This window comes from Pleurodeles waltl, chromosome 3_1 (genome assembly GCF_031143425.1).
Source record: "Pleurodeles waltl isolate 20211129_DDA chromosome 3_1, aPleWal1.hap1.20221129, whole genome shotgun sequence".
NCBI lineage: Eukaryota > Metazoa > Chordata > Amphibia > Caudata > Salamandridae > Pleurodeles > Pleurodeles waltl.
In genome coordinates this window covers 1,840,012,065-1,840,037,663 of record NC_090440.1, presented here as the reverse complement: position 1 = coordinate 1,840,037,663, position 25,599 = coordinate 1,840,012,065, and the positions used below count along the sequence as shown (strand labels likewise).

The 25,599-nt window shown below is 42.3% G+C and overlaps 1 protein-coding gene across 2 annotated transcripts; it reads right to left on the bottom strand.

Annotated features, from left to right (window-relative positions):
* Window positions 1-16,112: 16,112 nt before the first annotated feature.
* Window positions 16,113-25,137, bottom strand: LOC138285668 (gamma-crystallin M2-like). Of its 2 annotated transcripts, none has more exons than XM_069225926.1 (3): window positions 25,106-25,137; window positions 20,351-20,593; window positions 16,113-16,456 (listed from the first exon to the last, which is right to left on the bottom strand). In XM_069225926.1, exons 1-3 carry the CDS (start codon window positions 25,112-25,114, stop codon window positions 16,184-16,186), a joined length of 525 nt encoding a protein of 174 aa, XP_069082027.1. In that variant the 5' UTR covers window positions 25,115-25,137; the 3' UTR covers window positions 16,113-16,183. The 2 variants fall into 2 exon arrangements, with proteins under 2 accessions (XP_069082027.1, XP_069082026.1); XM_069225925.1 differs by lacking the exon at window positions 25,106-25,137 and adding an exon at window positions 24,889-25,083.
* Between the last annotated feature and the right edge of the window lie 462 nt (window positions 25,138-25,599).

Sequence of the window (25,599 nt, the reverse complement as noted above, 5' to 3'; positions counted from 1 at the left end):
TTGATGTCCAGAAGTGATCTAAAGTCTGTGGTTTTGGGTGCCCTTCTTGTACCCATTTTGGCCTTTGAAGTAGGCTTACTTCAAAGGAAAGTCTCTCTTGTTTGTGAAATCCTGCCTTTCCCAGGCCAGGCCCCAGACACACACCAGAGGGTTAGAGACTGCATTGTGTGAGGGCAGGCACAGCCCTTTCAGGTGTGAGTAACCACTGCTTCCCTCCCTCCTAGCACAGATGGCTCATCAGGATATGCAAGCTACACCCCAGCTCCCTTTGTGTCACTGTATAGAGAGAGGTGCAAACAGCCCAACTGTCAAACTGACCCAGACAGGGAAACCACAAACAGGCAGAGTGCCAGAATGGTTTAAGCAAGAAAATGCCCACTTTCTAAAAGTGGCATTTTCAAACACACAATCTCAAAATCAACTTTACTAAAAGATGTATTTTTCAATTGTGAGCTCAGACACCCCAAACTCCACATGTCTATCCACTCCTAAAGGGAATCTACGCTTTAATCACATTTAAAGGCAGCCCCCATGTTAACCTATGCGAGGGAAAGGCCTTGCAACAGTGAAAAACGAATTTGGCAGTATTTCACTGTTAGGACATATAAAACACATTATTATATGGGCTACCTTAAACACACACTACACCCTACCCATGGGGCTACCTAGGGCCTACCTTAGGGGTATCTTACATGTAAGAAAAGGGAAGGTTTAGGCCTGGCACATGGGTACACTTGCCAAGTCTAAATGGCAGTTTAAAACTGCACACACACAGACACTGCAGACACAGACACTGCAGTGGCAGGTCTGAGCCATGTTTACAGGGCTACTAATGTGAGTGGCACAACCAGTGCTGCAGGCCCACTAGTAGCATTTGATTTACAGGCCCTGGGCACCTCTAGTGCAGTGTACTAGGGACTTACCAGCAAATCAAATATGCCAATCATGGAAATCCAATCAACAATACCATTTACACAGAGAGCATATGCACTTTAGCACTGGTTAGCAGTGGTAAAGTGCTCAGAATTCTAAAGCCAACAACAACAGGTCAGAAAAAATGAGGATGAAGGAGGCAAAAAGATTGGGGATGACCCTGCAAAAAGGGCCAGGTCCAACAGTTACCCTGCTGAGGAAAGGACTGGATACCTCTCATCTGAACCCAGGATGACTCCAAATGCTCGCTGGCTGGCCTCCTGTTTCTGAAGTTCCAGGACCATTAAAAACTTCCCACAACCTTGCTGCTACCTCTGGACTCTGCCATCTATGCTTTTTTCCCTTGCCTGCAATGCCAATGCAGTTGTGTGCCTCAGAACTGGGTTCCTGAAGCTTTTTCTACATCAACGGAACAGTGACTGCGCTGATCTAAACTAACGCATCACCCTTTCATAACAACTCATTGGCCACTCGACAACAGTGGTTCTACAGCCAGTACAGCTCAACGACAACGTCTGCATGGCTCACCAGTGATGCAGTGCCTGCATCTCAGCCAAGTTTGATGCTGACGCAGGACTCGACTGCGAGGCAAGACGACAACGTATCTACCCGACTGCATGGATTGAAACCAACGAATCCAGTATTCGAAGCCGACGCTTGCTCCATCTAAGATACTTCCTCAAGGAGCCCTGAGTAGGTCCTGTAGCTGGGCCTGCCCTCCGTCGCAGTAGGCCTGATCTTTTGACTTACCCTGGTCTAGCACAACCTCAAGTAACATTTTTGCACTATTGACTTCCAAGCACTATTTTTGGTTTACTCTTTACAAATTCATGGCTCTGCTTCTATTTAGTGGAGTTTTGTAATTTCATATTGATTTACTCCTAAAATATTTCTCTATTTTTCAAACCCTGTGTGGATCCTTTTTCTGGTGTTTTCATTGTGTTACTGTGTGTGTGTGTGTGTGTGTTGCACAAACCCTTTATACATTTCCTCTTTAGATAAGCCCCCCTACTCTGTGCCAAGCTACAAGAGAGTGAGCACAGGTTATCTCTAAGCGTGTATCTAGATTAGCCTGACTAGAAGTGGTGGTTCTGTTGCTACAGGGTGCATGCTCTGACAACCAGGCACCCCAGTTCTAACAAATGTCCATGTATAGCTACTACAGACATTATGCTTCCCAGCAAAAATTAGTCCTCTCATTCACCCACTTGAAGGTGCCCTTACTCGCTAAAATCATTTATCTACACACTTATGCATTTGATATTTTTCGTTGTGGTCTCATAAACAACAGCCCAATCTGTAAGCAGTGTTTAAGTCCCTAAGTTACCTTGTACTGCTCTGTTTTGCACTACAATTCCTCTGCAGAATAAGGAATGGGAGCCATATACGGCAACACTGCACAAATAATGTCATGAGAGTTTCAATCCAGGTGGAAATGCATAGCAATACAACCACTCCCAGCATTCATAATCTTCCAGCTAGTCTGAAGCCTAGATCTTAGTTTCAAGGGGAAGCATACTTTGTTCTTGACACTCAGTTTCCGATGTAAGAAGCTCTTTATAGAACCTAGTTTGTGAGCTTCAATGATTAAGAAGAGGCATGTTTATTATCCCTGACCATGCACAGTCAGATTGCTAGCCCATGAAAGGAGTCAGAAGGCAAAACCTGGATGGAATAGGTCTGTCATTCATTAAATCTGCCTAATACCAATAGGAAATGTTCAGTTTCCTGTGATTCATAATACTGGTAGTTGAGCCTTTTCTTTAGAGTGTACAGCTTTCGTAGATAGGAAACTGAGAGATGCTCAACGTTGTCTAGCTCATAAATTGGAAGCAAGCCTCACTCTCTATGATGTACAGGGCCCAAACAATTATCAAATAATTCACCATTTGATCTAATTCCCTAAATATTTATTACCTTCCTGATGGCTAGCACCCTAAAGTCACTACAATCCCTTTAAACTGAATTTGTCTTTATAGAGTATATTTGGTAATGTTTCTATTTTTTATTTTATATATTTATTATATTATGACACAAACATATCATGATGCAAAAGTATTGTTGTCAAGAATAGAATTTTTTAGGTAAGTTATATCCTTTTTAAGAATGGTATCGTATTTAATATCATTTACAATAATATAGTTGTAATTAATATCATTTTTAAATTATGCTAATGTGCTTTAGTTCATATATTAATTTTATGTGCTACTGTTGTTTGCACAATTGTTATACATTTTTTAAAATATAGTTGTTTTAAGTGATTTTGGATTTTTCATTTTTTATTTGATTGTTAATAGTAGTTTATAGTGTCGTAGAATGTTGTTGGGTTGGTGGGGGATAAGGTGGGAAGATAATTTTGCAAAAATGAATTATTAAGTAATTAATCAATACTTTTTAATTCATTATGTGATTGATATTTATTATGTGATTGATAGTAATGATGTAAACTATGTAATATTGATTTATTTTAATTTATATTTTAGGTGTGGTTTGCTATGGTTGTATGGCTACAAGGTGTTAAGTTAATTAAGTAATACTTATTTAATAGTTATTAGAAATGGGGTCTCTGGTTGGCAGTCAGTTTGCACTCTGTTTAAGCAGGGACCCTCACTCTAGTCAGGGTAGGGAGATACACACCTAGAATAACTCCTGCTCACCCCCATGGTGGCTTGGCACAAGCAGTCAGGCTTATCTCAGAGGCAATGTGTAAAGTATGTGTACCAACATAAACAGTAACACAGTGAAAACACTACAGAAGGACTCCATACCAGTTTAGAGAAATAGCCAATATTTATCAAAATCAAACAAGACCAAAACAACAAAAATCCAACATACACCAGCAAAAATATGAATTTTTAAAGTAAAAAGGATCTTAATCCATAGAAATCAATGAATGCATTGCTTAAGCACAAAGTACCTGGAATGCATCAAAAATAAAGCTGCATGGGTGGGCGTGCATTGGAAAAGCCAGTCATGCGTTGATTCCATGCTGGCAAGTGAGGCAGTGCATCGATTCTTTCTCCGCTGAGCAAGTGATGCATCAATTCTTTCCTCGCAAGCAGACAAGTAGCCTCATTTCAGTGCAGTGATGTTGCAGGTTTTGAAGCCCAGGGATGATACGTGGAAAATCCAGATGCACAGCAGCGATGAATCCGCGCTGAGCTTGCGATGCGTCGTGTTTACCTGTGACGTGTCAACTTTTCAGCTGCGGTGCAGACACTGCATCAACTTTTCTGCCGCTCGGTTCCAATGCGTCGATTTTCCCCTTGGATACCACAGCTTCTCCTTTCAAGGGCCCAGGGACTGGATGTGGCACTTCTTGGCAGGGTAGGAGTCTCAGCAAGAGAGTCCAGGTGCTGGGGGATGAAGTCTTTGAGGTCCCTGAGACTTCTGAACAGGGAGCAAGCTCAGTCCAAGCCCTTGGAGACTCTTCACAAGCAGGATGCACAGCAAAGTTCTGTCTTTGTCTTCTTTAAGGCAGAAGCAGCAACTGCAGGGAAACACAGCAAAGCACACACAGCAAAGGGGCAGTATTACTCCTCCAGCTTTAAATTGTGAGTTCAGAGACTCCAAACTCCAGAGCTTAATCTACAGTGGCATGTCTGAAACATTTTTACAGGGATACTCATGTGGGTGGCACAATTAGTGCTGCAGGCCCACTAGCAGCATTTGATTTACATGCCCTGGGTAACTCTAAAGCACTTTACTAGGGATGTACTAGTAAATCAAATATGACAATCAGGAATAGCCAATCATCATCACAGTGTATAGAGGGAGCACTTGCACTTTAGCACTGGTCAGCAGTAGTAAAGTGCCCAGAGTACCAGACTCTGGCAAAAACAAACTCCAGCACACAGTCAAAAACACAGGGAGCAGATGCAAAGAGACAGGGGAAGCCACGCCAAGGATGCCAACAGTTATTTATTATTTTATTAATAATTATTTATTTGTTTTTTAAATATATAAATTATGTAACAATTATATATTTTTGTTACCTTCTAGGTGTGGCTGCTGGGTTTGTAGGGGTATAGAGTGGGAAGTAAATTAAGTATAAATCAATTAATTATTAATTGTTAATTAAGAATTTCATTGATTATCAATTAGGTAAATTATTAATTTTAGTTTTAGGTGCAGGATGCTAGGTTTACAGGGGTGTAGGATGTTAAGTACTAATTAATCAACAATTATTAATGTATTAATATTTATGTAACTTATTTAGGTAGATTGTATAATTATATATTTTTATGTTTTAAGTACTAGTTACTCAAAAATTAATTATACATTGTTATTCAATTATTTAATTGATTACCAATTATGTAAATTGTGCTATACATATTTATTTTAGTTAAATTGTAGTTACGGGTTGCTAGGTTTGTAGGGGTGTAGGATGGAAAGTGAATTAAATAATGAATATTTAGCAAATAACAATTGTTAGATTAATAGTGAGTTGATTATTAATTATGTAAATTGTGTGATAATTATACATTTTTGCTATGTTTTAGGTGTGGGGTGCTGAGTTTGTAGGGGTACAGGGTGGGAAGATAATTAAGTGATAATTATTAAGAATTAATTAATCATGAATTCTTTATTTGTTTATTAAATATGTAAAGCGTGCTATACCTATTTATTTAATTTATTTTTTAAGTTTGGGCTGCTAGATTTCTACGGTTATAGAAAGGGAAGTTACTTAAGGAACAACTATTCTTTAATTGATAATTAGTTATTTAATTGTTTATTAATTATGTAATTTGTTTAATTGTTTATATTTTGTATGACATAGAAACATTTTGTGTTAGTAATGTTTATATTAAGGGTTTATTATTATTTCTACATTGATAGGGTTATTTAAATATGTAATGCTTTTGAAGTGAAGTACTTTTCCTACTGTTGCTTAGACTGGAGTGGGAATAGTAAATTTAACCCCTCCGAAGTCCAATTATTTCCCTGCTGTTGCACAGACTGGCATGGGACTAGTACATCTTCCCCTCTTCGAAGTCCAATGCTTTCCCTGTTGTTGCATAGACTTGAGTCGAAATAGTTAATCTGACCCTTCTGAAGACAAATGCATTCCCTACTGTTGTGCTGTTTGGAGTGGGAATGGTACATTTAACCCCTTCAAAGTCCAACACTCTCCTTACTGTTATGATGTTTAGAGTTTAAATAATATGTTACCCCTCTAAATTCCTACACTTTCACTACTGTTGCATAAACTGGACTAGGGGTATTATGTTCAATATTTCCAGGCTTTTCCTAGCCTTGGTTAAATATACTTTTATTATTCTTTTGTTTAGTTATTTAAATGTTGTATTGTTTGTTTATATTTTTCTAAATGACTTTTTTGTTGCTTAATGTTTATTATATTATATTTATGTGGTAATTTATTTCATGTTTTGTAATTGAATTGTTAATATTTGTTATGTTTCATTTAAATAAACATTTAAATAGATAGATAGATAGATAGATAGATAGATAGATAGATAGATAGATAGATAGATAGATATGCATATATTTATATAATATATATATATATATATATGTATATATAAATATGCTTTTTATAGTAGCAAATTTGATAATTTAACTAGAAATTCTATTAAACTATATAATAATAAATAGTTTAATAATTGTGTTACACTTTATATATATTAACACACACATACATGTGTGTTAATATAAGTATGTATTTATATATAGTATTAAATATTAGTGGAATTTATTTATTTTACATTATATGAGAGTTATGTTTTAAGATATTTAGGGTTCACTATTTTAACTATAAGATATGTGTGTGTGTGTGTGTACATATATATTTAAAAAAAAACATTTTTATATGGTTTTAGATAATGTTAGTGAGAATCAATATTTTATTCCAACACTTTTGTACTTACCATTATAAGTATAGCGACACAATATTTTGTTAACAATATTTTTGACACAATATTTGTGTCAAAGAATATTGTTTACCTCAATGTTGTGTCAGTGTTCTTTCTATGATACATCAATCCCTCAAAAATGAAAGAGAAAATTGAAACAGCGGACGAGAGCACACTGAGTTAAAATACTTCTCAAATGGTATCCATCAGAGACCTGGGATTGGATCAGGACAAACTGTCAAATAAACATGTGAATACTTCTACAGCAGTGTTAGCTTGCCATGAGATCAGGGGCAGGTGTTGGCAGATGTTTTCTCCCCTCTGTGGGCAATACTCTACAGCTGCTGTGTGATTAAAAGGTAGGCTAGGTGATTGTAGACACACTAGATTGGGGGTTGGGTGGTGAAAGCAAGTTGGGCCCATATTTATGTAAAATGGTGCACAACTGCTCTAACACAGTTGTGCGTCATTTTTTTTAACGCCAGCTAACGCCATTCCCTAACGCCATCTGTGCACCATATTTATAAAATGATGCACAATGGTGCTATCGAATGGCTAGCGTCTCAAAAATAGACGCTAGCCGGTGAAGGATGGCATTAGGGGAAATGGCGCTAGTGGGTCAGAAATGATGTTAGGCTGGTTAGCGGCAAAATATCCTCCCCTAGTCAGCCTACCATCATTTTTTGATGCACAAGCAGAATAAATATGACTCCTGTCTAAGTAAAGACAGGAGTCATCACCCCTAGCTCAATACCTACTACAGGGGACCAGTGTCTTTTAGGCAAGCCCTACATATCCAGTGTCAGGCAGGAGGCCCCATGTAAGGGGCACCCAATGGCACACAACACACATAAGCATACAGTTCCCTGCAACTTACATGGGACGGGCTCCCTCCTCCTGTAGTGTCCCTGTGCTGTGGGTGGTGCTGTGGGTGATGCTGGGGACTGGGGTGGGCATCTTTGTGCCTATTCCATGGTGTTCTACCATGGAGATGGGCCTACCTGCACTTTAACGATTGGTCTGACCAGGTGTTAAATAATGGCACTAAAGGGCTTAGCACCATTATTTAGGCACGCCTCCTTGTTGCGCGTTGTTTCTGCTTCAGGAGTTAGATGCCACTGGGTGGCTAGCATAAATTTTAGGAGGGTAATGCCTGCCTTGCATCTCATTAACGCAAGGTGGGTTGGCGCTTCCTATAAATGGTGCTAACTCCAATATTTTGACATTAGACAGGAGTAGCGTAAAATTATAAATATGGAATTAGGTTAGCGCTGCTTTGGCGCCAAAATAAATGGCGCTAAGGCAACGCTAACCTTCCATAAATATGGGCCTTAATGTCTGCACACAGATTTCTGCAGCAGATATAAAAGTTTCTGGGATGTACTCTGCAGGCACAAGAAAAGAGAAAGATGAAGGACTGGTGAGATGCAGAAGCGTAAGATGATTTTGTGCAGCTTACCCCACCGTTCTTGGCCACCCTATCAGTCATCATTTCTCTGCCATCTTCTTTCCTCTTTCCCACTTTATTACAAGAAACTAACCTTTCAAGTCCACCTCTTAATCGAGATCTTTCCTTCCTTCCTCTGCAGTTTAATAACTTTATTTTAACATGAATGAGGGCACACTAGAGTGGATTTCGTTCTGACAGATCACTTCATTTGCTTCATCACCTTGTAATTGCCTATTGATATCTTTCTCTTCTCTCATTTGAATATGTTTGAAAGCCATAACACAGAGGCCCTCATTTTGAGTTTGGCGGACTGCAAAGCTCATCATTCCAAACTCCCGACAGTGTGACCGCCGCCGTAGTGGCGAGCACCCAGCCGGACCTATTAGGAGTTCCTGCTAGGCCAGTGAGAGGAAACCTCAGTTTCCACCCACCGGCCTAGTGCGAAACAGGCTACAGCATTGTTTCTGGCTCGTAATTGAGCCGGCAGCAGTGCTGTAGCCCAGCACAGCAATCAGTGAACATTGCGACGGTGCTGGGCAGGGTGACCACTGCATTGCCCATGCCAAGTGCAAGGGCAGTGCAGGGGGACCCCTGTGGCCCCCTGCACCTGTTCTCCGCCAGCCTTTTCAAGGTCGTAATCCACAGGGTAGTGCTGCATGCAAATGAAATACCCCCTAAAGATGGTGAATAATCATGGTAGCGCAGTAGGCATGTGAGTATGTGTTATGGATTAGGAGTGAGTGGGGCAAGTTGATTATCCTACCTCTCTAGAGTGAAAGGTTTCAGTTATCATAGCGGTCCAGCTGTGAGAGAGGCAAATAAAGGAGTCTCAGATTGTGACTTAACAAAGAAGCGTGGTGCGGACCGACTAGGCTGAGATACCACAAGATGGCGGAAGGCTTATCCTACGATGAGGAAGTTGTAGACTCTCTCTTGGTGGCACCATCACTACTGTGGGACAATACCACAAGCTAGCACATACAAATAACGGGTGACTGGGAAGCCCTGACAGAGTTAAAGAGGAACAAAGTAAGGACCCTGCTTCATGGAGCAGAACTAACTGAATATCTGAGGGTGAACGCAGCGCCAGGGGGTTTGATAGTGGCCAATTCCCCGCAGATTTTCCTGGAGGATAAGGAGTTCCACCGAGACTGGACACTAATAGCTTGGAAGTGCACAAGAGATTGGATTGTCCTAATAATAAGGACGGCCAAAAGTCTGTCTGATAATCTTCTAGTTCAGATAAAGATGAGTGGGAACAATCTAAAGACTCTAGTATCAATGCGTGTCTTCAGAAAGAAACTAGAGGAGAATAGTAAAGCTATGAATTAATATAAGGAATATTTAATGATATCAAAGATCCAAAACTTTCAGAAAGTGCTAAAGACTTTCTCACAAGAGAAATGTTATCCCTACATAAGGGAGGATTACATTAGGAAAGATGACAAGAGTTTTAATGTATCAAGGAGCAATTCATCCTCCGTCTCTGTGACATCTGGTTCTTCTACGGGCAGAGGCAGAAATGGGAAAAACAGACTGCAGGGCATGGGAACTTATGGCCCAATGGGCCCCACACCTCACTATGAACAAGGATGGGGTGACAGCCTCCATATGGTTTCCCACAACCAATGTTTCATCCCAGGGGCCTTTGGCAAAAACCCTTCTGACAACCTTTTTTAGGATGAAGGCCAGGAAGAAAAAAGGGAAGACGGAAAGAGCAAGGGGTCACATGGGGGAACACAGAGGAGGGCCCGAGTACCAGCAGGGAGTAAGCAACAATATTGTAATAAACTTGAGCAACGACAATTGACACAGGCACAATACTCAGTAATCAATAAAGGCCTGGGATTCGTACCCACACTGAAACCAGATTTTTTCATACTGAAAGGGGAAATGTCAAGCTTTTTCAGAACCATCTGGTTGAAAGTTTTTTTTCAAGGATAGGACAGAAGAGCAAGATGTGGAAGAAACAATCACAGGATTAAAGAGGAAATCTACTTTTACTCCCCCATCTCATTTGATGCCATCTGGAGTCCTAGCATTTGAAGTGGCAGACAATATAGAACTAGAGGACCTGGCAAAAGAACCCCATCCCCTTTATCAGAACATCATAAGGGAGGAGACAAGCAATTACATAATTATCTGGGGTGAAAGACATTGTCATAAAGCCAGCAGGAGAGCCCGTCATGATCATGCTGGAGGCAACATACAGAGATGAGTGTCCTAATATTTTGAACGAAAAAAGAAATTTTGACAGACTCCAAAGAGACCCCACTAGAGAAATGGTGGAAGATATTTACTGTTGAAACTGTGATGCCTGGAGAGGGGTTGGATCATGAAGAAGGAAGCACAGTTCCTTAAGCATCCAGATCCTAAGATATTGTATTTCTATATTCTACCTAAACTCCACAAAGGGACTATCGCACACCCAGGATGCCCAATTGTCTCAGGGATTGGATCTGTACTAGAACCCTTATCAAAATTTTACAATAACTTCCTGAGACCCATAGTAGAAGAACCTTTTATCAACTTAAAAAATACAAAGGAGGTGTTAAACCTCCTCAATGACATGCCCTTTAGTCCAGAATCGGAACTTTTGATCAGGCTAGATGTTGAAGTCCTGTACACAAGCATCCTCCAGGAAGAGACTCTTAGAGTAGTAGATACCAAGAGTCAGCTTGGGTTTCTATCACACCGAAAGACTTCGTAATGGACTGCGCCCATGGCACTCACGCACAATTATTTTGAGTATGAGGCAAAGTCTTCCTCCAGATTCATGGGTCTTCTATGGGGAGCATATTCGTCCCAAGTCTGGCATGTCTATGGGGGTCATTCCGACCCCGGCGAGCGCCGCCCGCCGGGCAGAAACCGCCCAAACACCGCACCGCGCTCAAATGAGCGCGGCGGTGATCACAACTTTCCCGCTGGGCCGGCGGGCGATCTCAAGCAGATCGCCCGCCGGCCCAGCGGGAAAGCCCCAGCAAAGATGAAGCCGGCTCCGAAAGGAGCCGGCGGATTTGCTGGGGTGCGACGGGTGCAGTGGCACCCGTCGCGATTTTCAGTGTCTGCTTTGCAGACACTGAAAATCTTAATGGGGCCCTGTTAGTGGGCCCCTGCAGTGCCCATGCCAGTGGCATGGGCACTGCAGGGGCCCCCAGGGGCCCTACGACACCCGTTCCCGCCAGTCTCTTCCTGGCGGTGTAAACCGCCAGGAACAGGCTGGCGGGAAGGGGGTCGGAATCCCCATGGCGGCGCTGCATGCAGCGCCGCCATGGAGGATTCCCTGGGGCAGGGGAAAACCGGCGGGAAACCGCCGGTTCCCCTTTTCTGACCGCGGCTTTACCGCCGCGGTCAGAATTGCCCCGGAAGCACCGCCAGCCTGTTGGCGGTGCTTCCTCTGCCCTCTGCCCTGGCGGTTACAAACCGCCAGGGTCAGAATGAGGGCATATGTGTCTATCACCTTGACAGATCTATGATTCTGACGGAGGAGAACCCATATCAACATAACATTGGAGTATGGAAGAGATATATTGATGATGTACTACTCATATGACAGGGGACGGTAGAGGAGGCAGTGGATTTCTGCACATGGCTCAATAGTATTGATCCCTTCTTAAAATTCACCAGCAATATGAGTAATAAAGAAATAAAGAACTGAATTTCCTTGATCTAAGGAGCTTTGCAGAGAAAGGACTTTTGCATACACAGGTCTTCTATAAAGCAACAGACAGGAACAACTTACTCCGCTACAGTAGCTTTCACCCCAAGAGTTTACGAGATAACCTCCCAGTAGAATTAGGGCAATTTCTTCATCTCAGAAGAAACTGCACACAAGACTACATAAAACATGCAGAGGTCCTTACCAGGAATCTCAGAGAATGAGGATACCCGCACAGGGTTATAGACAATGCAGACAAAAGGACATATAACTGTAATAGAGATTCTTTACTGGAAGCCCGCCCTAAAAAAACAAAGGAGAATGTCATATGTGTAACAACCTACACTCCTTTATCCAACACATTTAGAAAGTTTGTTAAAAAGCATTGGAGATTCTTACGCACAGGTGAGTTGGATTTGGAAGCCCCTTTGCTGCTTTTCAATGCTCAGGAAGTATACGGGACCAGATTGTTCATACTAGACCAAGGATGGTGCAACAAACTTAAAGACTAGGACAGTGTGGAATCTTCCCCCAGTAGTAGGCCACCATCCCTGTGGAAATTGCAAGTATGCCATTTAACAAGAAAACAACAGGTCCTGGACCTGGGGCTACATACACCCTGGGAGTTAGGGAGCTTTTCCAACTGGAATACCAAGGATGTGGTGTATATAATAACAAGCCGATGTGGGCTTAGATATATAGGTATAACACAATGGCAATGAAGACACTCATTAATGAGCATTGTAGCACTTTCAGGTGCAAAAATACAACAACAAAGTTAATCCGCCACTTTCTTGAGAGATGGCATGGGGTCGATGACTTCACATGGTCTGTCCTTGAAGAGGCCACAACCGCAAAAATGGACCCTGCCTGAACTTTGTTTCTGAGAGAACAGAGATGGGTGTATGAACACCATATAGAAGTACAGAGTCTGAACAATGAAATACCCTGGGCCCAACTAAATAACAGATAAGTATATGGTGCAGATTCAGAAATAGGGATGATAACATTTGTGGACTGACATCAGAGTGAACATTGAAGTATGCACGCCATGTTGAGTTACGTGCCTCTATTGATCAAAGGATTTTGATATCAGGCCACCAGATATGCAAAAGGAATAGTAGTAGAAATGAAAGAAAAATGGGGGTTCAACTACGATCACAACATCAATACAGGTACTGAATAGGCATAGAAAATTGAGGTCCCCAATGTACGGTGCCTACAGCACAGGGATCCTTAATTAATGGTATAATATACCTGTGATAGGTTGAAAATGTTTTTGGAGTTTTTACTCAATTACACATAAGTATATTTACACATTTTTGTCACAAATCACTTGGTACTAAGCCAGGGCAATATTAGTTTCTTCAATAAAAGAGAATGTGCATCTGGGGGAGGTAGCAGCTCCACACGAGTAGGAGCCTCAACAACTCCCATCACTCCGAGTGGCAGGCACAGCCCAATGACTCAACGGAAGGAGGAACATGGGGCCGGCCTTTGGACGATTGGAAATAAAAGCCTCAGCTAACAATGGGGCTATCGAGCAGAGCCGGTCCTAAAAGTGCCCCGACATAGGTGCTGAAAAGGAGGATTCCCTTTGACAAAGTAAGTGGGTTGGGGGGGGGTCAAAAAATGCAGGAACATGGCACAGGCGGGGCAGACGGGACAAGGATAATATAACAAGCCCACCAGGTACTAGTTAAATATATACGCGATTTACATACAGTAGGATAAGATGATGATACAAGGCTCATAAGAGATGAGAATGAATGTGGACACAAACATGTGCGGGTCCCAGTGAGAGCACATGTGGTGGTTTGTGAAGGATTGATAAGAACCGCATGTTGAGCATCTATGAGTATGAAGATGTATGCTTAACCTGACATGGGGGAAAACAAATAAATAAATAATTACACAGACATCACGTTGCCTTTGAGGACCGTGGATCCTGCAGCACAGGTCAGATACAGCAAACTTGAATACTGTATCAGAAAGTCATCACATACAAGGCAAGAATATGAGGAAACATAAGATACAGAAGGTTCATCCAGAAAGGGAGCTAAAGTAAGAGAATGTGATAATAAATGCCAAATCATCGCTATAAACTGGTCCCAGTTTGCAACTATGATCTGGATACTAAGGGATATGTTTTGACTTTCCAGTGTGTAACAATAAGGGAAACCCCCTGCCTAAAGACTGATGAGGCCCTCCTCTGACAGTTGCAGGGTACGTGAAAGGAATTAGTTGCATGAAGAAATATGGATCTTTTAGTACACATGTGCTACGGGTGGACAAAGGGTACAAAGGGATAGCCTTGCTCCCAGAATGTACTGTGTGTGCAGTATTTCCATTCACTACGTGTGATTCACATTGGGTGCTGAATTAACACTAATGGACCGTATGACATACAAACCTACCATGTGCCCTCCCTTTGGTATTCGATTTTGAGGACACAGGTAGGATTTATTCTTACCTTATGCATGCTGGATATAACAGGCATGTAATAGACAGTATGGAATAGAAGACGTTTTGCCCTGAAGAAGGCTTGAGGACTTATGCTTTGCAAACTAAGGGGCATATTTATACTCTGTTTGCGCTGGAATTGCGTCGTTTTTTTTTACGCAAATCCGACGCAAAGCTAACTCCATATTTATACTTTGGCGTTAGACCCGTCTAGCGCCAAAGATCTTGGAGTTTGCGTAATTTTTTAGCGTGGACACCTACCTTGCGTTAATGATATGCAAGGTAGGCGTTCCCGTCTAAAAAATGACTCCAAGGCATGTGCGCCTTATTTAAACTCCTGTGCAAAAATGACGCACGGGAGTGGGCGGGTAAAAAAAAATGACGTCCAGCCGCTTTTGCGTCATTTTTTAACGCCTGGTCAGGGCAGGAGTTAAGGGACCTGTGGGCTCGGAAGTAGCCCAGAGGTGCCCTCCCATGCCCCCAGGGACACCCCCTGCCACCCTTGCCCACCCCAGGAGGACGCACAAGGATGGAGTGACCCATCCCAGGGAACTTAAGGTAAGTTCAGCCTGATTTGTGCCCCCCTACATGCCACTATGCCCAATGACCATGCCCAGGGGACATAAGTCCCCTGGGCATGGCCATTGGGCAAGGGGGCATGACTCCTGTCTGTGCTAAGACAGGAGTCATTTCAATGGGGGTTGGGAGTAAAAAAAAATGGCGCAAATCGGGTTGAGGCCAATATTTTGCCTCAGACCTGACTTGCCCCATTTTTTGACGCCCAAGCTCCATTTTCCCCTACGCCGGCGCTGGCTGGTGTGGGTCATTTTTTTTTACGCACACCAGTCAGCTGCGCCGGCTAACGTCATTCCATAAATAGGGCACCCGCATGGTGCTTTGGAATGGCGTTAAAATTTTTGACGCACAACTGCGTTGGCGCAGTTGTGCGTCAAAAAGTATAAATATGGCCCTAAGTTCCCTAGCAAGTACCTCTATGATGGCCGAAACATGTTGGCATTTTGAAAAGGGTGTACTGATCCATCATAGATCCAATAGACACCCAGATGCCCCATCGTATAGAAGGGAGCTAACTGGTTTTAATCCTACCCAATTTCATCCTGAAGCAAGATAATCTTTAGATAGATATTGAATAGTTTTAACTTTAATCTTTTTTACCACACTGGTGCCCTACTTACCAGGAGACAATTTATCTGGACCTCCCTACCCCTGGAAGAGCTAGTTCTTTCCTGGAGTTATGGTTGAGACCACCGGGTCAGTATCATCTGAACCCGGTGGGTCAGTCTAGCCAATGATTGAGCATGCCATCATTAAGTGGGTGAGGCTTTTCCTTTCATAAAGGAAATATCCCCTAGAGAAGGTGAATAATCATGGTAGTGCAGTAGGCATCAAATGTGTACACAATAATGAATGAAGCTCCAGACACATTTTAGTAAGTATACCAAGTGTATCTGCAGCCATTAAGGTACAACTCTCTAGCTTAGAAAAATGTAAATGAAATGCCAGATTCCTTGTGGTTGTTAAAATGTAACTTACAGCCCTAATTCTTTGAAAATTACAGACTAAACACACTGATCTCATACCATCACAGACCCATAAAAGGAACTCTTCTGTAAAAAGAGTAAGACCATAATTGTGTGTGCCAAATGCTGCTTGTGTTTCAAATAAAAGTAAATATATTTTCAATGTTGGTCATTTTTTAATAGACAGACTTTTTTTTTAATAAGAATGAATTTTATTAAGTGTTTTTCAATATTAAATTGAAATAGGCGATTATTTTGAAGGACATTACATATAATTTACTCGTCTGAAGGAGCCAACCCTGGGGCTGGCGGCACTCCAGTCACTATATTGCCTGTAGTCTCCGGGTCTCATATAGTACTGACGTCCCATGTAGTTGGGCTCTTCATAGAAGATCCAATGCCCATCATTTACTTGGCAGGAGTGGATGTCATTGAAGTTGAACCGATCATAAACATTTGGGCAGTCATCTGTAAAATCCATCATCTGGCCTCCGAAGTTGCTTCTCTCATACAGCCTGATTCTGAAAGATCCTCGGTGCTGTATTAGCAAAGTAATAAAAAATGAAACACAATAAAGTTATTGAGTGGTCTTGTCAATGCTTTTGTTGGATATTTGCTGTGTGTCATTCATCGCCTTCATCTTTTTGATGTGCCCTAGACTGAACTATTTGCTTCTTGTCCTACGTACTGATGGTGTTTTCCTAAACCTTGAGATACAACTTTATCATACAGAAAAAAGGGGTTCAATGCTCATGCACCAGCAGACCTGGGTGAAATCCCTCAGAAAGGCAAAAGGTCGACCAATCGCCTGGACCCATCTATTTTTAAATTTACATTAGAATTGTGAAGTGTTCCAGATCATCATATCCAATCTGTTATGTACAAACAATGCTGGAGGGACCTTCCAAATAGTGTAAAGGAGATGTATTGGTTCTGTGCTGTTCCTCCAGAACATTTACAATTATGAGATTTATTCTACATCCTGTGATTTAGTTTTTTTCAACAAATTCTCAATGCAAGTGCAGCCACAATGCTGACTAAAGTCTGTGTGTAGATAGAGCTTCCACCTCCTGCCCATGTAATTGTAAAAAGCTATTTTAAATTTTCAATGGGGAGAGACTGTAACTTTTCCTGGAAACCTTAAGATTTTCCTAGCCTGTTTTAGTATTAATTAGCCATATTTCAACTTGCAAATAGGCATCTATGTGGCAGCACTGTGTAAGTAGCCCTGAGACTGGCCAGTTCCTTCCCACATTTCAGGAACGCAGCAAGTTTTAACACTGAAGACTTAACTAGTAACAGTTACAAGCTTTTTTTTTTAAATACTCAGTGTGTCATAAGTAACCATTCATTGGCAGTCGTATAATACCTTTACAATGTAAAAGTTGTGTTAATTGTCATTTCTTCTTTGCGGATTAAAATGAAGTTTACCCGTTCTTTTGCCTCTTTACAAGCCTTTGCTACCATTTGTTATCTGAATAATAAGACATAAACTTTGAGATGAGGAATGATGTGGAAAGACTCTGTGCACAACCATAGGACCCCAGTGTGTGTTTCCATAAGTCATCAACTGGGAGGATAAAGAGGAAGGAAAGCAGTTTGGCAAGGAAAGCCATTTGTAGGAGTCAGAAGGTGTGTCACGTGAGATTAGGCATATAGGTAAGCAAATATCATGAAAGCGTCTGGTGCCTATTTTGAAAAGATGGGAGGTAGTTACACCCAGGACAATCCATGATTCGCTTTTTTTAAGGGTTTTCAAACCTGACAGATTTTGCAATAACGTTCCAAGCTGTTCAAACTCGACCACATTTTAGATGGCATAAAACTATGCCTACCGGAGAGATTGCCATGCTTCAGAAATGCGCTGGTGGCTCCTTGGCCGGGGCTCCAGGGCTCAGCTCCCCTACCTCCAGTGAGGCCCCACATCCTGCACTTTGCCTCTTCGAATCCCGACACTGTGCATTATTTAAATTAGCAGTGTTCATGAATACACAACTTTGTATGGCCAGCCCTCTGAGGCTGAGAGGGGCTGAGAGGTGTTGAGAGTGCCGAACTATGGTCCAGCCACAGAGTGCTATTAAAACACAACACTGTGCAGGTGGATGTCTGGATTGTGCATGTCTGAGGGCTGAAGTTCAATTATGGTCCACTCACACAGGCACAATCCATTTTATTTAGCAAACATAGGGGGTCATTCCGAGTTTGGCGGGCGGCAGTTGCCGCCCGCCAAACTTCCCCCGTCAAAAGACCGGGGGCCATTTCGACTTTCCCGCTGGGCCGGCGGGCGACCGCCAAAAGAGCGCCCGCCGGCCCAGCGGGAAAGGCCCTGCAACATTGAAGCCGGCTCCGAATGGAGCCGGCGGTGTTGCAGGGGTGCGACGGCTGCAGTTGCACCCGTCGCGATTTTCACTGTCTGCAAAGCAGACAGTGAAAATCCTGCTGGGGCCCTGTTAGGGGGCCCCTGCACTGCCCATGCCATTGGCATGGGCAGTGCAGGGGCCCCCAGGGGCCCCACGACACCCGTTCCCGCCATCCTGTTTCTGGCGGTGAAAACCGCCAGAAACAGGCTGGCGGGAAGGGGGTCGGAATCCCCATGGCGGCGCTGCAAGCAGCTCCGCCATGGAGTATTCTCCCACCCGGGGGAAATCCGGCGGGAAACCACCGGACCCGGCTGGGCGACCGCGGTGTCGGAACAGCAAAGGAAGCACCGCCAGCCTGTTGGCGGTGCTTCCGTGGTCGTCGACCCCATAGTGCACACGCCTCAGGGAGCACAGTATATCAGCTAATATGTGGCAGTCAGGGCTCACATCAGTGCATCTCTGAGGCCAACGAGGAGCAGCACAGAGCAGTAAAAGCAGGATCTTCAACTCTGTTCCAGCTTCTGATAGGGCTTTGCTTCCAGTTCTACCAAGAAGAGCTGGTTGGCTCCTCGTTAGGAATCATGGCTTGAAGGTTCCAGTGTCCAACACCAGATTCCTGCTTTGCAGCAAAGGAAGCGAGGTAAATAAAAAATGTTTCTCTGTTAATGTATCTATGTGTTTCACGGGGTGCTTGTGAGTGATTGAAACTTGATGGGAATGAGTGAAAGTTAATGTGAGTATGTTTGCAAGTGTCAATGTGAGTGAAAGTGAGTGAGAATGTGAGTTTGAGTGTGCGAATAAGTGAAAATTAGTATGAAGAAGTGAGTAAAGGATTGTGAGTGTGCTCGAGGAAGTGAGTGACTGGAGATTGTGACAGGGAGTGGAAGTGAGCCAAGGGTGGAGATATCCATGGTGCAGCAGGTGCAGTTGCACCAGGCCTATGGCCAGTGAGTGTGAAAGCATGAGTATTTGTTAATATGTTTGTAAGTGAGTAACAGTGAGTGAGAGTGAGTATGAGTGAGAATGAGTACATGAGAGAATGTGAGAGTGAGGGTAATGAGATTACATTTGAGAGTGAATGAGTATCAGTGACGCAAATTTTAAAGCAAATAGGGTGAACTCCTGGCAGATGCTGCACTCCACCACTGTCAGTGATCACCAGCTGCCACTGGCAGTAGCATACCTAGAACGACGTAGGCCCTGGTGCAAGCATGGTAGATAGCCCCTCATGTCCCGTCTACTGGGTGAGTAGCAAAATACAGCCACAGTTACTGGCCAGTAGGTCCCAGTTCCACTGCATCTGCTTCGCTATTGATACCCCCGAGTAAAAGCTTCTAGGAGTGTTATGCCAGTACACTGACATTGAGAATTAGCGATTAACCTTATGCTCATCATTGGAGCCCTGCTCTGATTTTCTGTAAGACAGGCATTAGCAATCAAAACCTCTGGTATTAGCTATTTTCCTGTCTCAACTCTTTAGGAAGCTTTTGACTGGACCATCAAGTTGGCACGGACATTTTATAAACTAATCTTTCTGGGTTTTTTTCCACTTATAACTTTTGTTTTTTATTCACAGTTATTATTGATTATGATGCACTTTATCTCAATACAGCTATTTTACATACTTTAAATTTGCTTTCCTTAATGATAAAAATGTACATTATTTTTCTTGTGATGTATTATATCTTCATACCTGCCCCGCACTTCTAGTGAAACTTAGTCTAGAAAAATGATGTGTAACCTTTCCCAAGACCCTATTCATCTCTTAAATGTATTCTATTAGTGTTAATCCCACTGAATCCTAAAACACCTCTAGCAGACTAAAGGCCCAGTGTGAGATCACTTACATTAGCGATACCGAGAGAACCAGTAGTCTTAGCCCAACTCAGCTGTGGGCATAATTAAATGAGGCATCTTGTGGAAGCTCAGGTAATATCCATTCATCTTACACTACTACACCGTGCTACCCTGTCAGTGACACCTTCACAAATAGGCAGAGTGCTGGCCAGCTACTCATTCTCATAGCAGTAATGATTGGGATTTTCAAAATGGAAATATATAACAGGACTTACCTCTGGGATCATCCTACAGGACCTAATGGAGTCATTGTATCCCATCCATCGTTGGTACTCGGGGTACTCCCCCCTTCTCAGGTAGTACTGGCGCCCCATGTAATTTGGGTGCTCATAGAGCATCCAACAACCACTGTGGACTCGGAGAGAACTGCAGCGGCTGAAGTAAGAGTTCAGGTCGGAACAGTCAGAGTTGCACTCGTATGAGCGCCCCCCATAGTTCTTGTCCTCATAGAAGGTGATCTGCAGTGACGACATAACATTCAGTCCATGGCGTATACTACTAACCACACTGAGAATAACATAAATGTCAACAGTACGCATACTTTTTCAGCACGGTGTGGTGGTCTCCTTTTTTACATGTTTACTCTTTCACAGAATGCAGTAATTGTCATAGATCTATGCCAGTGACTGCATATGGGTGACTCTGTTTCTGAAGGGCAATTTGTGGAGCAAAATGCTTTAAGAAACAAGCAAACCCATTCACATATGGAGTCATCATGTTTACCACAACTAGCTTATGAAAGTAAAATGGTTTCTCTTCATATTGTATTTTTTCTGTAAATTTCAATACAGAGGACGTTGTTTCATAAAATTACAACAACATACCATGGTCTTATGTTTAGGGCGGTAAACACCACCCTATCGCCAGCAATTATTTCACATATACAACCAGAGCAAGATTCATCAGCATAATCATGTACATGTTATCGGGATACTTGCTAACAAGTGATGCCCTAAAAGGCATGTGCCTTAGCTGCATATGTACCAAACAAAGTCCAACTCTACAGTTAACTGAAAACTCTCTCAGAAGAAAAGATTTTTAAATTTAAAAAGGAAAGGTAAAGTTGCTACTCCACAAGAGTAATCCCACCAGACTAGTGAATAATAATCTAGCTGAGCCACTTCTCCACCAATGAACGCAAATAGCAAGAACTCAAAATCATTTTTACAGCGGCTCCTCCTTGGACACAGAGTGAGACTGTATTCAGGGCTGAGTTTTCAGGGTCTTGCCAATCAATTGATTAAGGAATTAGGAAAATATAGAAAGGCATGAAAAACGTCAGATCATCCATTGTCATGGTCTTGGCTGAATGATGCATATGGACTATATATAGGAAGAGCCAGCAAGGTTTCTGTATTAATTTCCTGTTACTAAACTTAGATTTCTGCACATCCTGAAATGGATGAAGGGGAACTTGGCTGACTGTAAATGGGGTAAAAATAAAGGTCCTTTTAGCCTTGAGTATCATATGTAGACCCAGATTGTTTCCAACGATTTAGGATAATCACTAATAATGTAAAAGAGTTTGATTTACATAAATTGTGTAAACAGTTATTTTATGAGGCTATTCTGAATTTCACAGATCCATACCTCCTGCCTGCACGGTGGATACCCCTGTTTTAAGAAAATCAGTGTGTCCTATTGCTACTGGAGACACACACTAGATAGGCTTGTAAGACCAGTACCCAATAGTATGTATGCCCCTTTGGAAAAGCAAGAGTTCATATATGCCCAGGGCCACTAGATCATGAAAACACCAACTATGTCAACAGGGCCATTTCTATTTTTCCAGTAAAGGGAAGGAGTAAAACAGGTTCTCAATAATAATATATCATAACATAAATATTTCCATAATAGATAAGTATCCTGTTTTGTACATTATTCTTCGAAACACTCTTCTAAAACCTGACCAACTCCACCAGAACCAATTGGCATGCTTAATGTTATCTATAAAAGATAAGGCTACAAACAACCTACCAATTGTTACTTGTATTCACCTTTAATGCTTAAATGTTGCTTCCCTAAATCTTTGAGCCTTTTTTGAAAAAGGACAGTAAATGCAAATCTGACCCATGGTGGTTTTAACTTTGCAGAAATTGTAAGCCCAACAAATGAGCTTTTACAATACTCAAAAGATATTAAAGTCCTAAGGCTCTAATGCTGGACTTTAACTTTTTTATCTCACATTATACCATTGCCCTCTAACAACCTCTTGTCTTCATCATCTTTTTTCTCCTCTAGTCTTGCAATCGTTATTCAGAAAAAGCTAAAAGCAACATCACACTTGAAAAAATGTTAATACTGTCTAATAAAATGATGGACACCACCCTCTCCCGCAGTACGCAGTTTGGCGCTATGGTCGAGGCCTCTTTCTTCAACTCAATTCACAGCAGTTAATGCAGGTGTTTCTTCCCATCTGGATTTGGAAGGCCGGTGCATTTATCTTGACATACCCAGTTACACCCTGCCCCCTGTGATGTTTTCATAACTCTGTGGCGAGAATGATGCTGGTCCTCAAAATGTAACCACGCCTTCTTCTGGCCTGCCTCCCCTCCACCGGTTTTCTCCACAGAAAAACATTGGGTCTTATTCATAAAAAAGTAAATGTATGGATGCAAATTACTTTTACATTGTTCTTTTGGTATTCACAAATATTCCCATCAGTAACATTCCATGCAAGTCTGTGTCAGATACACATGTCCAGGCTTACAAGTGGAAATGTCATGTTTCTATTCCAGTGGCCTTCTAGTCCTGCGGTGCAAATTTCTGCTAAGCACAGAAGACTACAAACGGGGAATGGATCCTCCTGTGCAAATGCACTTTTTTCTCTTTGGGGAAAATTACTTCCCCGCACCCCAGGCAATATGGGGGTGATCAGTTCTCCTTCCCATCCTACTTTTGGCCAGAGTAAATCTCTGACCATTTCCAAGGTAGAAAGGGGTAGAAGAGGAGTTTTGAGAATACAGGACTGTGAGCGTTTCACGCTTTGGAACCCACTTCACAACCCTCCAGTGCAATCTACTACTGTGAATTTCTCTGCACTCGTGGTGGAGAAATCTGCTTTAGTAAATGAATTTACGCCAGGGAAACTACCTTTGCCAATTCCTAGCTTAAATAGAAAAGGTCCTTTTGCCATAAGCCTCTGTTTACAGACAAAAATACCTCTGTGAGTAGAACCTATTAAACTTAAATGTCTTTTCTGGTTCACATGTTTTTTTAACTCCAAACCTCTTTGTCTGAGAGAGCAGTTCTCTACTTACTCCCTCTGGCTGACAGTTCAACTATTCCGACCAAGGCCTACTGACAACCCCCTTTCACTCCTGAGCTAGAACTGACGAAAAGGATTTTTGGGAGCAGGCTACACTCCTGTGCAATGCCTTTGGATGCTAAGTATCTCAGGTTATGAGGTGCTTTGCTTCCAATCTCCCACGGAAGGAGTGGGCTTTTTAAGCATTTCACAGTGTAGCATATAATGTATAATATGTTGGTTATTATGGGTACTCGTAATAAAACAGCCAGTGTTTCCAACAGAATGAATATCGATAATTACAGGTTGTATTATTACCAGGAGATTTAAATTAACCCCTGAAGCCCATTTTCATAGGTTGCTTTGGCACCAATTAATGTTCTTTCAAATCAGGACCTTTTTCATACGGATAATTGCTTAAGGTTGGTCGAGAGGGTCTGTCCACGGAAACCAATGCAATAATATCACAAGTCATATAAACGCATTCAGTATTACTGTGGATCTCATAATTTAGGTGGAAACACCTGACGTCACCCAAACCAGCACTAAAACGCAACATGCAACACCGACCTATCTGATTTATAGAGGATTGCTATAGATGCGTCATTTTCTGAGACTCATAAGGATAAGACATGTAATACAACAATGCTTCCAAGTCTGCCGTAGCCGAGGGTACATGAGGGTCTCGGTAGGACGTGCAGCCGGCCCACTTCATACACACTCCATCCTTTAGCCTCACTCAGCTGGTGTCCTGTATTATTCTGTTTCACTCCAGTTGCCCCTCTGTTTTGTTTTCATTTGGATATTTGCGTTCACTCAGCATCCTCTGGTCCCCATTCCCTTTACTGCTGCCTACGGACCCCCACCCCCCCTTCTTGGTCGCTCCCACTCCTGCTCCATTTTAACTCGGCACTGAAACTGGGCGCAAGTCATGTCATTGTCTTATCTTTCGAGACAGTTGTCGTAGTTCTTCCTATTCCAGGCCAGTGCTTAAAACTGGCAGGTACTGTCTGGTACTGAGTACCTGAACATTGTTAGCTTGAAGGGGGTATACCAGCACTTCTCTGTACTCGTGCAATACTTCGAACGGAAGAGCATCAGCACTTCTTAGTAGCAAGCAGGTACTCTGGTAACGAGTACCTGAGCTCCTATATTCCTACTGAAAGCACTATTCCAGGCATAGCCTTTGGCCGCTTGGGTTGGCACTACCCAGACAGCCTTCGTTCATAGAGTTAGGGTTCAGCCTTCTGCCCTGTCAACAGTTGTCTTCTTTGACTACCCCCACAATCTGAATTACCACCAAAATTAACTCCATAATGTTATGACCCTTCCTCTGTACAGTTAAACCACTCATTCAATGTACCTATGCAGTTTTCATTCAGGTCTGTTTTAAATACTTAGAAAGGCACCCTATCGTAATCTGTATAAAAAGTAATAAAAATAAAATCATCTATGTCTCGTGCTTAACTTCACACATTGTAAATTCCAATTGCTGATTTTTCTCACCAAAAGAAGATACTTGTGGAGCCCGAAGCTGACCAGCATGGATGCCGTGTTTTTTAATGTGGTCCAATTAAATATATCAAAACGTTGTGCGTAATAAACTGAGAACACCTGCTCAGTCTGTAGTTTCCAACGGTTCTTTATGTGGACATATAGAGATATGGAAAATGAAAGCTCAGAAGCGGTTACACAGAGAATTTTACAGAAGCCGTGGTCCTACCTTTCCCATGGTGACTGCTGCCGTTCAGCCGGTATAATTGAGGACAGACAGGTAACAGACGTTATATACTCTTCGGCGGGAGGGGGATGCAAGTTCAACAAAGAGTACTTTCTGTTGATGAAGTAAAACGTATAGGTTTTTTTTCAAATGCGTTTTGGTATGGGAAAGTCCTTTTGTCGTTTTACTAGCTTCAGTGTAACACGACCAGAAGTGTCAAGGGTCAACCATAACAATGAATGAACTTTTGAATTGTCGGCTAAACCAGGGGCCCACACCTGCTGATTCATGCATTAGTTCGAGTGAAACGTCGGGGAGCAGAGCGAGGTAGAGAAAGCTAAAATGCAAAAGTTTTTGTCAGTTCCCTCTAGTAGGACTTCTGCAATCGTGGCCACAGAATAAGAGATGAACAAATTAAAAATAATCTGAATGTTCTGCAAGTTACCAGCAGAAAAAAAATAATTGATAGGCATATGTAAAATTCCTTAAATGTGCAA

Coding starts and splice junctions, on each gene's coding strand:
- LOC138285668 (XM_069225925.1), bottom strand. CDS start 24,927: ATGCTGGTCAGCTTCGGGCTCCACAAGTATCTTCTTTTG. Junction 20,594..24,888: donor TCCACAAGTATCTTCTTTTG/GTGAGAAAAATC, acceptor TCGTCACTGCAG/ATCACCTTCTATGAGGACAA. Junction 16,457..20,350: donor CCTGTAGGATGATCCCAGAG/GTAAGTCCTGTT, acceptor TTGCTAATACAG/CACCGAGGATCTTTCAGAAT.